Below are 17,483 nucleotides of genomic sequence, written 5' to 3' on the forward strand. Positions count from 1 at the left end.
ACCAGTACAATAAAGCAGTTGTGTGAAATTACCACTTTATTCAAACTTATTGTGTCCTAACCTGTTGAGGTAAGACTGGAGCTTTTGATAAGGGAAGTGTGAGAAGGGCTCATGCAAGTTTAATTTTATCAAATGGTGTACTGTTTCTTTTCTCTGCTCTACACCTCACTTGTGGGCCTTTTAAAATTCTTTAATCAAAGGATTCATGGTTTTATTTTCATTAGATATACTTGAATTTTGCTAAATTTTGCAAATGTAGTCCACATAGAAATATAATGGCTGTGGTCTTAGGAATAGATACCCTCTACTGGGTTCATCAGAGACTACAAATAAAGATAGATTTTTCTAAAAGGAATTTTGCCTAAGAAGTGGGGGCAGCATAGCCTATAGATTAAGATCTCCAGCTGTGTGGTCAGAAAAACCCGTAGTTAGAATCTCAGTTCCACGACTTGTAGTAGCTGTGAGACTTTGGGCAAATCATTTAACCTTTCCAAGTTTCTGTTTCTATTCATGGAGATAATCATCATGCAATCTACCTCATGGAGTTGTTATAAGAGTTAAATGAGATAATAGACATGAGCCACTTAACCCAGTGCCCAGCATGAAGTAATTATTATCCGAAAGTATATTATCTGAAGGTATATTAATGATTACGTGTAGAAATACACTAGTGACATGGTCTAAAACAATACATTTTCTTGCTTTTGTCTTTTTTGGATCGATCTTTAGTGTTGAGAATTTAGAAAAACCCACAAAAATAGTATAAAAGTGATCTTTAATCTCATCATACAGAAATAACCATTAGTATCATTCGACTGTGTATCCTGCTATCTAGATTATATAGATTTATTTAAGAAAAAAATCAGATTCTGCTTTATTTGTTCCACCAATATGGTATTAACAGCGTTCGTACTGGGTGCTTGGCCCTGTATGTTTTTTTTAAGCCTGCTTTTCCTCCTTCATATATTGTGCAAATGTTTTTACGAGCTGCTACGGAAGGAGATGTAAATGCCTCCAGCTTCCTCGAGGTTATCTTAGATTTCCATTAAGTCTTTTACAACTTTCCTGGATGAGGGAGCATACAGGAATTCAATGTGAAATTCACCAGCTAACGTTGAACAGAAAAGGTGAGGAGGGCTGCTGCGATAAAGAGTGTTGGGGAAGCAATGGCCAGAAAGAGGCAGGTTGCTGATTGAGTCCCACCGTCTCAAGCCTGCCATCTTGGGAGCTGTGACTCTTGGGTAAGCCCCTTCCCTGCCTGGCCAGGTCCCCTAAGGGGGATGGAGGACATGTCCCCCAAGTTTCCTCATGTTCATCCGACTGCAGGAACTCGACTTAACGATGTGACAGCTCCTTCCCTGCCCACCCCTTAGCGTGGGTGCTGTGCTCTTGGTGCAGAATGACCAGTGGATACGTACGTCTCTGTGTGGCCTGGAAAGAATGACATGTTTTAGACAAGAGTTTTTTCTCATTAGCAGACTAGGGGATTTTAAAGTCAATGTTAGCTAAAGAGAATAAAAATTGTAACAGAAAGTGCTTTTCTGTCGGAGAGAAGAGGAGAAACTAACTGGAGGATGGAGGTAATACTGTTCTCTAAGGCCGAATGTGGTATATAGCCCCTTTGGGAAGGTGTAGCTCAAATAAAATTAATTATAAGTGTGAAAGCCAACACCACCTCCACTGTTTTTCCTTTAAACTGTCACTAATTTCCCCACAACTAAATATAGCCAGGCCAGGACCTGGTGGGAAAAAAGCCCGCATATAATATATGCGCACAGACCCTTTTCCAACTCTGGCTAGGGCTCCCTTTTGACTATAGAACTTGCTTTTCCTTTTTCCAGAAACTCCTACTGGAGCTTCTGTTCTTGGATGAGCTCCTCTCCTCTCCTGGGTCAGTAGATGGAAGGACACTTATGAAATGGAATCTGCCCCACTACACTGCTCCCGGGGACCATGCAAGCTTTCTGCCCTGTGACCTTACCACCTGGTTCCCGGGCATGCTTTGGGCAGCACCTGTCAGGGTCTCCTGGGGCTGTGACCTGATGCCCCCTGAGGTGCCTGCTTCTTCGTGAATGGGGTGGAGGGTGGTGGTGGGGAAATCATCACGCTTCTGTGAGAAAGCAAACGAACCCATCAGCTCCAGAGTGAGATCCCTTGGTGGTGAAAGAACAAGAGGGGTGATGTTCACAGGCAGTGACAGTGTCCATTCCCCTCTCTCCACTCCCCAGACCTTCCAGACCTGGCAGGGAAAGGCTCTAATGGGCAAGGCTTTGCTGCAACTGAATTTATATGATGATTTCTGTTGAAAAATGGATGCTTTGAGGGGGGGGTACCCAGAATCACTTCTGTTGTTTTTTTCAAAAAGCCACAGTGGGGTGCTGTAGCGACAGGATCTCACCATTAACGTTTAATTTCTTTGCTTTTGTTGGTCACTTAACATTATTTAAAAGTATGTTTTGGCTGGTGAATAATGCTTTTGGATTGCATTCAGAATGCATAAACAGCTGTAGTAAAACTTGCTTTCTTGGAAAGGAAGCCTGTGTAGAGGGGCCAGGTGGTGCAGTGGATTAACGAACCAGCCTTTAACCTTTCTCAGACATGGGTTCAAATCCCGCTCAGATCACCACTGGAAGATGAGGTGTCAGTTTTGTTTTGGTTTTGAATTCCAGTTGCTGACTTGTTTGTCCAGATCATACAACTCCCCAAATCATTTGGCCCAAATCTACACAATTGGCAGTTTCTACTCAAGGGAAGGCCAGTCCTGAAATAGCAGGGTGTAACAGGTCAGCACCGAAGTACATTGGCAGAGATGAAAGGGGAAGTTACAAGCTTATGAGCACCTGCCAGCTCGAAGCCTGGCTTGGGCCAGTGCAATGATTTCCTCACTTTTTCAAGCACTAAATTTGGCAGTGACAGGAAGACAAAAAGTTTCTTGCAATTTTTGCAGGTATACACATGCGTGCAAGACTGGAACTGGATTCAAAAGTCAGCATTCTTTCATTGCAGATATCAGAATCTGAGCATGATAGCCCCATGTTTGGAAACACTCGTTTCATCTTGCTGAGACTCCTTGGTGGAGATCAGACCCTGGTTTTTCCCCCCACTCTACTTTCTTCATACGTCATTTTGCTCAAGCCACTCACTCCGGAGTCTCAATTTCCCTGTCTATGAAATGGGAATACCCTGGAGACATTATTTTCCACATTCTTAATTACCTAGAGAAGCATTATGAAAATTGAAATTATGTTTGCAAAACAACCGATTCTGTGGGTGGCAATAATTGGGTACATGCAAAGTGTTACCATTATGAGAGGAATTACTTGACAGATTACCTCTTCTGACCCACCACGAGTAATTATGTAAGTTCGCATTCTGCTGGGTTTGTAATATTTTCTCTGAAGACATCAACCGAGATCAGATGACTGGACTATTAAGAGGATACTGCCCCAAAAGGCCTCCATTGACAGACAGCATCCTCAGTTGTGAACGTGGCTCTAATGATGGACTCTTAACCTACCTGGGCCCGCTCTGTGTTTAGGGATGCCCTCATTACCTGGAGCACAGTAACGAAATGCTCCTCTGGTTATTTTATTTCCTGGGCCAGCCCTTTGTACTGGGAGGTAATTGTTGACAAATAGTGTGGATGTGCAGCAAGGCATTTTCCATACGCACACGGTGGATAGCTCATTCTTCTTGCTTCTTCGTCAGGTTCATCAGCACCAGGACCGGGGAGAGACCTTTCAGTGCCAGCTATGCCCTTTCACTTCCTCACGCCACTTCAGCCTGAAACTCCACATGCGTTGCCATCAGCACTTCCTGAGGACAGAAGCCAAGGTGAAGGAGGAGATCCCAGACCCAGATGTCAAGGGATCTTCCCACCTCAGTGACAGTGCCTGCCTGGGGCAGCAAAGGGAAGGAGGAGGGACAGAGCTAGTGGGGACCATGATGACGGCCAACACTCCAGAGAGGACTAGCCAGGGAGGGGCTGGCGTCTCGCCTTTGCTGGTGAAGGAGGAACCCAAGGAAGATAACGGCCTGCCAGCCTCCTTTACCCTGAATGCTGCCGACAGGCCGGCCAACCACACAAAGCTGAAAGACCCGTCCGAGTATGTGGCCAACAGTGCGTCAGCATTGTTCAGCCAGGACATCTCTGTTAAGATGGCGTCTGATTTTCTCATGAAGCTGTCAGGTACTTGAATAGGGTTGTATTCTCTCTCTCTCTCTCCTTCTCGACCAGTATTCTCATCTGTAAAATGGACTGGTAGGACTAGATGATTGCAAGGTCTCTTTTTACATTCTAATAGTCTGCACCTTCATAATTTTTCCTTTTTTCTTTCTTTTTTTTTTTGGCAGTGCTTTAGAAGTAGGCATTGCTGTATTGCTGTGCTTTGGGTCTAGAAACAGTAGAGATTGTTGATTTCCTTCTGGTTTTTCTCCTTTATGGGTTCTTGTTGTGGGGGGAAGATCACATGGTGAACTAGGTTGGTGGCCGTTCTTTCTGTTGACCTTGGTCCCTATTTAACTTGTCTCTGCATTGGGTTCTTCAAAGTGCTTGTGTGGAACATCTCGTTCGGCATCATTCAAGTTCATTTGTTTTCATCTGAAAGAGTTTTAAAGGACCTACATCCAGAGACAACTATTAGGAATGAGAGACTGTTAAAACTCAAGCAAATGATAAAGATTATCTTAACTTTTTTTTTTCCCCAGTGGAAAATTTTTTTATTGTGGTGAAATATGTCCAACATAAAAGTACCCATTTTTAAGTGTACAGTTCCTTCACATTAAGTACATTCGCATTATCGTAGGAAACATCACCACCATCCATCTCCAGAACTTTCTCATCTTCCCAAACCGAAACCTTGTACCCATTATGTAATAACTCTCCACCCTTCCCTCCCCCAGGTCCTGGTAGCAACGCTTCCATTTTCTGTCTCTATGAAGTTGACTACTCTAGGTACCTCATGTAAAGTGGAATTATAACTTAAAAAAAAAAAAGCGTTTCTAACTGCCCCAGTGCCATTTGGAAAGACAATAGAATGTAAAGTTGTAAAAATGTATTCTTATTCATAGAAATCACTTTCACCATCAAATGATATGTGATGTTTCTTTTAGTTATCTTTTTTTTTTTTCCCCCAATTTCTTTGATTAAGTTGTGGAGTTGAACGGGGGCGTAGAGACACTGAGGGAGGCTGTTTTTCCTGACTCCCTTGGAATGATAAAGCATGTCCTGGGACGGTGCTGCTACTCATTACGGTTTTTTTAAAGTATGATTTTAAATTTTAAAGGCGATGTGGAGGGTGGGGAAAGGTCGGCTGAGAATTGGTTCTGTCTTGCAGTGAAGCCGGCAGTCCCCACGATGATTTCCAAATGCCATTTCAGCTCTTTGGAGAGTGACAATACCCTTTTAAATGGAGAATAATTGGTCACCGCCTTCCTTTAAATGGACTGTGAGTCGCATTTCACTAAATGTCATTGCCAGGTGAATTAGAGGTTCAGCTTCACTCCGAACGCCCTGTGCTCAGTGACACTTCAGTCAGGTCTTTTGGAATGTCCCTGTCACCCCAGATCTTTGCCCCTCAGGAGTACACGACACTAGTTGGAAGAAATGAGAAAAGGTAGGGGATGGAAATGAGGCGTCACAGAAATGAGCTGAGGAGGAAAAGAGAGCGAAGAACTGACAGGCGCCAACCTGCAGTGCAGGTGAGGAAGTCTTGGGAATGATTAAGTCCCAGGAATTCAAGTGTGTCTGACTGTGGCCCAGAAGGACTGGGGGCTCTCTACTCCTCTTCCCCCCACCTTCCCCCTTTTCCATCTCAATCCAGAGGAAAATGGGCTTTTAGAGACTCTGAGTTTTATATGGAACCATTTTTGAAACTATGGAGAACGTGCAGGCTTCTAGTGCCCCTTTTGCCGCTGACCCTTTAATTTTCACCTCCGTGGGATCCCTGGTTCTTTCTTGATGATCTCCCCACCAATAGTATAGCAAAAAGGGGTCCTTTGGGGGTCTTTTCCAGTGCACTCCCAAGAAAGCAAATGGCATCATCACTTAGTGTAACTTAGAAAGGGGTAGTTTCTTTACTTAACAGATGGGGAAAACTAAGTGGGGGTGAATAACTCTTAGTAAGGGGTTACTCTCTTTACTCCACAACCCCAGGAAATTTTCAAGCATGCAGGAAGGCCAGAGGGGATGAAGGAAGGATTAGATAAAACACTTGGTGTATGATGCACCACTCCTGCTCGGCTCAGCTCTGGGTGTCCCACATCCAACTGTAACGAACTCCAGTCCCAATCTCAGGGAGCTTAACATAAGGCCTGCGGCTGCTGAGAGCCAGAATTGCAAACAGGAGCAACACCCGCCGAAAGCATGTTGGTAGATTGGGGTGAAACACTGTGCACCAAAGTCTTCTGTTGTGATCTGTTTTCTCAGTTAGCTATTGATGGGGATTTGTTTACGATTTGGCAGTCGCAGTATTTACCCACTGATCAATTGGCAGAAGAAAACAGATAACAAATGCACACTATTTATGCAAAAGGCCCATGCAGCTATTTTATGGTGGCTTACTAGAGGTCCTGAAACCCGACTTGTGTGCACTGTTACCTAGCAACCTGTTATAAAGTCACCGGGGAGTGAGATGCATCGGTAATTTTTTGTGTGTGTGCATATTTGGATGTAAATGTAAACTTGGTGACTGTGGCAATGCAGCCCATGGGAAGAGAAGATGTTAAAAGGAAAGGAATACATTTTCTGGAGGGATTTTTTTTTTTTTTTTTTGAATTCCACTAACTCTTTGGTTGGTGGGGCCCTGTGATTGATAGCTGCTGTCACCGTGGTGCTGTGCCTGCCGTTGTCTGTGGCTGTGATCCCAGGACCAAAAGGCCAAATCCCAGAGAGCTGTAGCTGGGTTTCTAGCTCTTTCCCTCATCAAATGTAGTGTAGTAGTGGTTAGCACTGGGTCTCGTCCCTCGGCGTCATAACGGTGCCATTGTTCTTGCGATGATTTTTGAGCTGGGCTCTGTGCGTGCACCTGCTGGGACTGTCGGGTGCAGCTGTTTGTGGGCACCGAGTCTGCGAGTCTCTGTGCCAGCCACGCCACTGTCTGCAGAACTGGAACACAGTGACAAATTCAAGCATGCACATACCTACTTGTGTCCAAAGGAGGGGTGGAAAACACTTGATTCTTTCTTGCTTGGTTATTAAGGGGAGTCTTTCTTGCTCCTTCAACTAAAACTGAGCATAAAAATGACTTAGGAGAACCCAGTGGGATTAAAAATCTCTGGTGGAATGGTGCTTTAAATGGACTCTAAATCTTCCTCCTGTCCCCACCTTGGTTGTGATGTTTCCCAGCGTGTGTGATTGTGAAATCAAACCCCTTCTCCAAAGCATCAACTCTTCTTCTGCCTGAGCCCACGCTTAACATTCCTTGGTCCTTCAAGATGAATGCTGCTCCCCGGAACCGAGGCTTCTCCGGCTCAGCACCATAATTGATTCCGGGAAGAGAATGGGGCAGCCCTTGATCCTGGCTTTCTGGACTGAGCGAAAAGAATAATTCTATAAACTTTGCTCAGGGTTTCGCCCTAGAAGGCAGCCCTTTGAGGGCTGCAGCCCTGCGTATTCACATAGATTTTTCTCGGGAGCCAGCAGACATATACACATCATTGCATGTCAGGGCACGTGATCCAGGGGTCCCATGATGGGGTGTGCATGGGAGAGGGGCATACCTAACCTCAGAGCACTGAAGTTACCGCTGCTTCGTGCCTTGTCTCCAGTATTTCTGTATACTTATCTGGTATCCAGCAGCAGTTCTGACTCTGGCTGCACATTACACTTACCTGGGGTGTTGTGTTTTGTTTGTTTGTTTGTATTGTTTTTAATGCCAGGGTCCAGCCCCACTCCCAGAAATTATGATTTAATTGGTCTAGAATAAGGACTAGTCACTGGTATTTTCTTTAAAATCCTCAAATGATTCTAAAATGCAGCCGAGATTGAGGATCACTGCTGTGGAATATAAGCTTGGTAAGTGGTACAGTTTTTTTCAGGACAGCTCTCTTCCCTTGCCTTCTCTCCCCGACCATAAGAAAGGGCACAGTGCTGGGAGATGGGTCTGAGGCATTCACTGCAGGTCCAGGTTGGCATGAATGAGAGACCTGGGTGAGTCATATTCATCGAGCCCCCCCCGTTTTTCCTCATGGGGCCTCATGACAGGAGAACTAAAAGAAGCATCTTAATGTTCTCTAATTAGAACTAGAAAGTCTCAAGACTCATCTAGAACGTCAAGGAGCTGGTAGTATTACCACTTGGAGGCTGGTTCCAAGTTGCCTGCCATGAATGGCCTTACCTTATCTCTTGTTTCTGAAAACTATACTTTTCAAGATCTAAAATTGAATTCTAGCTCTCCAAATTATAACCAAGCAGTTGACAGAAAATTGACATGTCAGTTTGTTGGTGGAGAATATCTTTTTGTTCCTGGTTTTCGAAAATAAAAGATATGAGCCATTTCAACTACTTTTAATTGGGAAACTGGCAAAAAAAAATTTATGCATTCTCCCACATGCTATTCCTTTTAAAAATTGAGACTGAAACAATTTTAACTAGGAGAGGTGAACTTTTTAAAGCAATGACTTACAAATGGGTGCAAGCTGAATTGTTTTTTAATTTACTAGGAGCTCAGCCATAAAATAGCAAAGGTGTTTTTGTATACAGGAAGGGGAGCTGGTGAATGTGTTTGTATCCCACAGGCCTTTGTTCTGCCGCTTCATCTGTTTCCTACAATTTTGTGCATTCATAGTTATACTATGGTTAGTCAATGAATGGTAGCGCCCCATCCTGTGATACCTTGTTTGTGCTGCTGGAGAAGGAAGAATGGGGGATGCCCAGTAAACTGGCTTATCCTTATTGCCTGGTGGTTCTGATTGGCTTCCTATAAAACATCTTAACAAATGAGACTTCTTTCAAGGAAATGCCATCCTTGTGGCTGTCACGCCCTAAGACTTCAAGACCTGGAGCCAGGGGGCTCTCCCAACGCCCCATGCTCAGGTGCCTTCTGCAATGAGCTTATTTTCCACAAAGTTCTGTCTTCAGTTTGGCCTTCTTTTTAATCCTGCCTTGCTTTTCTCATGATGGGCACTCACTGACCATGTGACTAAAATTCCTGGTGTCAGATGTGGATTTAGGGGCCTGATACCTACAGACGGCCTGAATGCCCTTGAAATCTTAGATTTTTATTGAACCTGGTGGTGATTCCTGTAAGAAGGACAGTGTGGCTCCTTCCTGTTGTTCAGTGACTTGGCTCCATGAAACGAGGACTGATCTGAGTCACAGGAAGGGGCAGGTGACATTACAAGAAAGTGGGACCTGGAGTCACACATGCGTGTGCCGGAACTTCAGTGGATGGAGACTTTGTGACATTTACTCACTGTTCAGTATTTTTCCTTAATAATCACTTACATAGTGCTTTACTCTGAGCCATTTAATGCATTTGAACTTCATAACAGCCTTATAGCAAAATAGTATTCCCATTTTACAGGCGAAAACTAAGGAATAGAGTGGTTAAGAGACTTGCCCAAGTTTACACAGTTAATAAAAATGGTGGAACTGACATCACCACCAAACCAGTATTACAGGGAATCACAGAGGAACTTCTTTAAGATGGGAGGGGGGTTAAGGATGGGTGAAAGGGGAAGAGATTAAGAAGTACAAATTGGTTGTTACACAGTAGTCATGGGGATGTAGGGTACAGCATAAGGAACAGTCAGTAATATTGTAATAACCAGGTATGGTGCCAGATGGGTACTAGATCTATCAGGGTGATAGATGGCAATGGGGTTGGGGGGAGGGTGAAAAGGTGAAGGCATTAAGAAACACAAATTGATAGTTAATACAGTACGGGGAATATAATCAACAATGTTGTAAAGATCATGTAACTTGCCAGATGGGCACTGGACTTATCAGGGGGATCATTTCATAGACTGTGTAGATGTCTGACCACTGTGCTGTACACCTGAAGCTGAAGTAGAATAATACTGAATGTCACCTATAACTAATATATAAGTAGATATAGTCACGGGATGTGGAGTACAGCATAGGGAAGATGGTCAATGGTATTATAACAGCTATATAAGAAGTCAGGGGTGGTAGCTTGGGGGGCAGGGTTTATGAGGGGTTTACATGTCTAACTATTACATTACTTTGTACACCTGAAACTAATAAAAAAAAAAGGTGGGACTGAGATTCTAATCCGGGGGGCCTGGCTCTGGTGTTCCCTCCCCTAGTAAGTTAGCAGTGAAACCAGAACTTGGCTCCTCTCTCTGTCCTGTGACGTTGTAGAGTTAGCCAGAGTTTCCAGCATGGGTGCCACTCTCTGAACGCGGTATGTTAGACGCCATTGGAAGTTGCATTAATACTTGGAGGCTTTTCAGGAATTACTTAGTGCAAAGAAGAGTAGTAACTATAAGGCCAATTTATATTTCTGTAGGGCTTTCTAGTGTAAAGCGTGCTTCCAAATATATTGTCTGACAACAACCATTAGGTGAGGAAACCAAGACTCGGCGTAAATCCTGTAAAAGAATCATGACTGGATTCCAGCCAGATCTTTCTTTTCTCGCTGCTGGACAGAGTATATCTAGTTCTAGAATTGCCCTCTAGAATAATTTTTTTTATCCTGACAGACCCCTGGAAAAGCTTTTCAAAGTCTATGTTTGTGCAAAACTGAATTCAGTTCATTTTCTTCCTTTTCTCAGAAATACATTTTCTTCTACTTAATAATGTTACTGTTGTTACTACTTCTGCTGTTACTATTATAAGCATTATTACTAATGAATTGTGTTTACAGTGAGCTGGGCACTGTGCCAACAACTTCATGTCTCTTTTCCTTTAACCCTCTCAACAGCCCTGTGGGGTTAATAATATGGAACCTATTTTATAGATGAGGAAGGTGAGGCTTAAAAGGCTGCAGCTACAAGGGACGGAGCAAAGATTCAGCGCTGCCTAACTGCAAAGCCGTGGCTCACGACCACTTCATTAGCGATTACCTAATTTTTTTTCTCAGTTGAGTGAGCTGTCTTTTGACCTCGTCTGCTTCACTGTTTATTTTCCTTGGCTTCAAACCATGGCATCGTTTCTAACGCATGTTAATTCAGTCACTAATCTGGTTAAAGTTTTCGGTGTCTTCTGAAATAGATGTACAGTCCCGCCCTTCACATGCAGCCCTTCCTGGCCATCACGTCACACCTAGACAGCTGGCCCCTCCGGGCCCCCCACCCCCAGGTGCTCCCCCACCCCCAGGCCCTCCAATGCATTCTGAAGGACCCTTCTTTTAATACCTCTTGCATCGGGCTATGCCTCCACCTGCCTGCTTTCTACTGAGTAACTGTATTCCCACGGCCTTCACAAGCTTATAGGTACACCCCTCTCGTTTCCGTTTCTCTGGCTTTGCTCATGCTCCAGGGGTCTGGTCATTTGAACTATGGAGTTCCATATATCTTCTTCCTCCTGTTAGATAAAATGGTGGTGGAAGGGGGCGGGGGAGGGGGGCTTTTTCTAAAAATAATTAATAATGTTATTAAAGCTAAAGTAACTATTTTCATGCACCTCTGCCCCACAGTGGTCCTGTATATAGAGAATTTCTTGCAACGCAGGTGCCATTCCTGTCATGCCTTTCCCCTGCTGCCTAGCCTGTGGAAACGCTAGCCACCCTTCCAACAATAGTGCCCACTTCTTTAGTAAAACCTTTTCCTGTTGTTCTGGTCTTTACTACTTGTCCCCATTGTGAATTCCAGCGGTACCTAGAGTCTTTATCGTCCAGGCTGCTGCTTGTATTATTGCTAGTTCATTCTATTGCTGAGTGATAATCTTGCTTCTTCCCCTGTTTCAAGTTACTGTGGGGGGAGATAATGTTTCTTTTATAACGTCTTTGTCTTTGTATCATCCACAATGCATTCCATGATGGATTGATTATAAGAAAAATATTCCATTAGTCATATTCTAGAAGTCAGGTTTGCAGAGGTCGTGATATTACTTCACTTGAAAAGGTTTTGCAAATTCACACCCACCTCCATCGTGCTTAAGAAAGAAGATGGAATAGAAGGTGGTGGTCTGTGGAAAGTAAGCAGGCTGTTTAAAGGGAGCCCCGAAGGGTGTGATGACCTTGGTGTTGCCCTATGTCTTATGTTCTAGGACCTCAGCTTATAGGGTCAAGTCTAGGAACTGGACTCTGTCACAGAGTTAAGTAAGAAAGTGTTGCACAATTTAGCAGCTCAAAACAATCACCCTTTTCTTAGTTTATGATTTTGTGGATTGGCAACTCGGGTGTGGTTCATCACGGTGCTTCTTCGGGTCTCCCCTGGGCTAACGCATCCGTCTCATCCATCTGCAGTCCATTGCCAGGTGGGCTGGGGGCTGGCTGGACTGGGGTAGCCTCAGCTGGGGTGGCTTCTCTCTGCTCCCCAGGGTGTCGTTCTTCAAAGGGCTAGCCCAGGCTCGTTCACATGGCAGCTGGGCAGGGTTCCAAGGAGAGAGCAGAAGGGCACGAGACCTCGAGGCGAGGCTCAGACCTGGCCCACCACCTTCCACTGACCAACGCAGGCCACAACTCCAGCTCAGATTCAGAGTGGGAAAATAGACCCTACCTCTTAATGGGAGAAGGAACAAAGTCCCATTGTAAAGGCGTGGGCTTTTAGGGAGGCGGGGCGGATCATTTTGGCCATTGTATAATCTCCCACAGCCCAGAGTTCTTCAAACTCTCTGGGTGTTCCAGGATGACATAAATCATTTAAAAAACTGATGTATAAACCAGAATGTCAGCATAGTAATTTCAAATGGCAAGCGTAGCCATCAAGAGGAGATGTCATTTTGGGCAGATGGTCACGAACTTCCCTGAAAAGTGTTGGAAATATATTATCCACTCTTTAGGCGTTCTTTTTTCTAGGCTCCAATCATGTCTTGCTATTCATACATTTCATTCTTTGGATTTAATAGGATGAATTTAAAATACAGCTTTCTTTCACATTTACTCATGGCTTGATTGGTTTTGCAGGACTTATCCTTCCTGCTTTTGACAAGGGAGATATCCTGTCTGTTAAGTGGATTTCTGCAGATTATGTGCTTGCTGGTTTTAGTGGTTTCGTTCATGGAGAAAAACCTTATTTATTTATTTTACAGTTCTTAAAGCTCCACTCATTGTTATTACTCTGACCCTGTGCCAGACACTGTTTTGTTTTCCCTTTGTCACTATGTCTATAATTGTCGTAGCTGTCATAGGGGACCTATGCAGTCTTGGTTTGGGGACACACATCCTGAAGTGTGGCCAAGGATTAGCTGAGGTGGGGATTAATGAGAAATACGAGATGGTTAAAACTTCACTAAACACTAATTACAAAACTACTTAAGGCAAATTAAGTAGTTTACCTTATTGGAGAGCAAGATTTAAAAATATTTAGCTAATGTTTTAAACATTCTATTTAGATATAATATGCTTAACATCTAAACGTAATACTCCACTGTTATTATTATTTAATTAAATTTTAGCTTTCCTTATGATTGCAGAGAGCAGTTTTTTCTCACTTACAGTGCATAAAATTATCAAAAAATCCCAGGTCCCCAGCCAGGTCATACACACTTACATGTATTTATAAGGGAACTTGGGGACTTGTAACAGCACTGGTTTGTAATCTGGAGAGTTGAGCTCTGATTCCATCATTAACAAGCTATGTGATTTTTAAAAGGCCGTATCCTTCTCTGAGCCTGTTTTCTTATTATAAAATGAGGAAGTGGAAAACAGTCATGGTTTGCATTTTGTTTGTTTTTTTTAACTGTGAACCTATTTGTTTTCAAACAAAATCTTAAGTGCACACTCAACATATAAAACACATAACGTGTATTTCTAAATATAACTTTAGCTTTTTTAGTTCACATTTATTATATTTGTGTAAGCAGTCAAGCAATTAGAAAAGCGTTGCTGTTTGGTAAGCATGAAACGTGAAATTACTGTTATGATCAGATGAGGTCTTACGGCAGTGTAAGTATTGAGTGTATTTCTAAATTTATTTCTCTGATTGCCGTTTCAAGAAACACCCTTTACATGGGAACACTGTGGCAAATGAGGGCATATTTCAAACAATTCAACTTGTAATCACAGGATCCCTTCACTTAAATATATTCAGATGCTTAAAAGGAGACTATAATAATAAAAAGTTTTGCTTCAAAGTCGACATTTAGCAACTGCCCTCCTTCTTTCTCGTAATAAATGGCAGACTGGTAGTATCCCAAACTTTCAATATGCACTAACCCATCTGTCATTCTATAGTAACTCTTGGTTATTAGTCAATCAGCTGTTATTTGGAAATTGATTTCATTTCACTAGTCTCCGATTCCTCATCTGCAGAATGGGGATAATACAGCCGTAGTCCCTACTTCAAAAAATTGTTGTGAACATCAGAGAAATTAATCTATGTGAACACTTAGCATAGCCCCTGGCCTGGAGTAAGTGTTCTATAAATGATATTATACGTCCAGCTGTATCTATATATCTACATATGTCTGTTATCTATGATAGCAGCTTCACCAAAGCAGATATACTTGCATCTATCCTGGCATTTATTGAAGGCAGTGTTTCTCAGCTAGGGGCATACCCAGGGGACAGTTAGCAAAGTCTGGGGAAATTTTCGTTGTCACAATTGGGAAGTATATTGGCATCATGTGGGTAAAGGCCAGGGTTGCTGATGACATCCTATAATGTGCAAGACAGTCTCCCACAGCACATTACCCAGCCCAGAATGCCAGTGGTGCCAAGGTAGAGAAAGCCTGATTTAAGAAATGCCTATAGACTCTAGTAATACCATAACTGTACAGTTTTACATGGGTACACATGCACAGGCGTGAATTTTTTGAAAGATCAGTGCATAGCCAACGACTTCCTTATTAATGATCAATTACTAGAACGCTAACACTTTTATGATAGCAGGAGAAACTGTATTACCTGTGACACACAAAAACCTGAATTAACTTGTCAAGATAAGTTAACATATTAGTGTTCTCCAGTGGATTGACATTTTATATATAACGCAGCAGCTGAGGGTGTGTGTTTTAAAATTAATTTTAAAACAATCTTCAAAACTTAAATTAGAAATAAACATGTGTTGGAACCCCGAAGTATATCCTAGGGTTCCTTGAAACACTGTTTGGAAACCACTGATATATGGTGCCTTCCAGGTCCAAGAGTCTTTGGCTCTGCTTTAAGATGAGGTAGTTAAGTAACATTCTCGTTGGTCTAGTCTTTTCATGTAGCTGTTTAGCATTCACAAAATTGCTAGATTCTGAAGTAAAAGTGAGAGCTCTGTCTTATTAAACTCAAGGAAAATGCCATTTTCCTTCACCCGAGGGAACTGACGGAACAGAAGCTGTCGTGCTGCCGCGTGTTCCTCCTCTTCCATCCTCGTAGTCCAATCTCCACCAAATTCTTTCCTACCAGAAAACATCCCTTACCTTCAAGTCATGCCCCACTCGTCCCTTCCTCATGAACAGTATTTAGTTCACTTTGGATTAATTTTGCAAAGCCCACCATCCAGCTGCTTAGGGTTGTATCCTTGAAGAAACTTGGGCTGTCTTGGAGAGAGATTGGGGGATTTTTAACCAGAAGCCCTAGAGTCTAGCAGTTCTGTGATTTTTTTTTTTGGGGGGGGAATGTGGGGAGGCTCAGTCTGTTAACCGCTTGGGACCTTACTTTCCTCACCTATAAGATGAGGATAGTAATGACATTTACCTTGTGTGGTTGACAGAAGGATCAATGCCTGCGTAACTATTCAAATGCTAGTTGTATGCTTTATTAAAACAATTAAAATAATGGTCTTTAAGGAAGTTATATAGAATTTTCCTCAAGGAGGGGCGTTGTGCTCGCAAGGAAAGCTCCATGTGAACTGATGACACGATGCTTTAAAGAGGGTTTTCTTTTACAACTCATCAATGCCTGCCTATTAGAATTGGAAGCGTAGAATCATTTTATCCCAGTAGCCATTCCTTTCCTTTGCCATGTTAGCCTTTGTCTTGAATCCTCAAAAAGCTGATTTGTCTCCTTTGAATGGCTGCACAACTCCGTTGAGTACAGGAACCTACAGATATGACTCATCTGTGGTAATTGGCTCAGGTCCTAAAATGTTTAGAACAAACAGTAAGAGAAGGGGCCTCTTGATTAGTGGGGCTTCTTCACGGCGTTAGAGTACCGGGAAGCTTTAAGATACATACACAGAAATCAAGGCAGGTGCTGTGCAAGTCCTGTACGAAGTGAGTTCTATATGTGCACAAATGTTTTTGTTAGTAAGAATGAAGTCGAGACTATGTAGTGAGTCAGAAATGATTGTTTTTCTCTTAGCAATTTTCCCAAAGGAAAAAGAAAACACTTTTAATTCCACCTTGCTCTGTAGAAAGACTGCGGGTTTTTAAACTTAAGATAATGAAAAACGATGGCAATTATTCAGTCATTAATTTTAAAGTACAGGCTTTTTGTACTGTTCTCAGTGCAAATGTTTCTGGTTATTGAAAGAAAGCAGGGTAGCCTTCATATTTCTATTTTTCCATTTTTTATTTTGACCCAAATGGTTCGGAAACTAAAACTTGAGCAAAGACGTGTCTCCCACATGTTTTTTTGACATGTCATTAGCCTTGTTTACATTTCCCCAACACTTTATTAGTTTCATGCCATTCTTGGCATTGTCAGGCTGAAAACCAGGTAGAAAGGGCCTCGCAAGTGTATAATCCAACCACATCCAGCTTGCTGTTGTTTTTTTAAGTGTCTTATTGAAGTTCTGTTAAATCCGGGGTGTACCAACAATCCTAAATAGCTTTCTTTTTTTCTTAAGTCTTAAGTAGCATGTATTCTGCCTAATGCTCCCAGAAGCTACTTACATCTTTAAAGGGCATCAGTATAATGGTTGCCCTCTCTTAGAAGCTGGGATTTGCTTCTAGGGCCGCAATCGTTTCTTATCTTTTTCCTAGCCTCACCTTAGAATTTTGAAACATTTTAAAATAAAAGATGCAGCACTGAAGCATTTAAAAAACACACAAAAAACCTAACCATTCACTTTATATCATTCCTTCCCAAAGAATTGAAGTTACAGACAGAACAGACCACACACCGTTTAATTACTCTGTTACACCTAACTGGGATGATCTCAGAAAAGGATTTTATGAAGGGTCCTGGAAGAAAGGCGCAGGGCAAGGGAAGCTTTAGAAGGCAGTTAGCAAAACCCCCGGAAGTGGGAGAAATATGCTAAATAAACAAAGTCCTCTTAGGAGCTACCTTCCTAGAGTTGGGAATACATACTTGTTGCTGATTGCTCTAGAGACTGTCTTGGTTCCCTTTGGTTCAGATTCTGATGCCATTGTCCCCAAAAGGCTAGCCGTTAAGCACTTTCCTTCAGGTCTGGGCTCCTTTAGTCATGCTAGAGTCCAAGTGATTACTAAAAGACACCTCAGTAAGCACTGTGATATAGGC

At 42.7% G+C, this 17,483-nt stretch overlaps 1 protein-coding gene across 11 annotated transcripts in view; it reads left to right on the forward strand.

Moving 5' to 3' along the window:
• The window catches only part of ZNF827 (zinc finger protein 827), a 153,427-nt gene that overhangs the window by 41,709 nt on the left and 94,235 nt on the right, over nt 1–17,483 (forward strand). For all 11 annotated transcript variants that reach the window (XR_012498201.1, XM_074338463.1, XM_074338471.1 and 8 more), the window contains exon 4: nt 3,709–4,189. Coding sequence is in view for 10 of the 11 variants with exons in the window: in XM_074338463.1 (XP_074194564.1) it covers nt 3,709–4,189 (481 nt within the window). In the remaining variant the exon portion in view is untranslated. The remainder of the gene's footprint in view (nt 1–3,708; nt 4,190–17,483) is intronic.

Source organism: Rhinolophus sinicus, linkage group LG07 (assembly GCF_036562045.2).
Source record: "Rhinolophus sinicus isolate RSC01 linkage group LG07, ASM3656204v1, whole genome shotgun sequence".
NCBI classification, from domain to species: domain Eukaryota; kingdom Metazoa; phylum Chordata; class Mammalia; order Chiroptera; family Rhinolophidae; genus Rhinolophus; species Rhinolophus sinicus.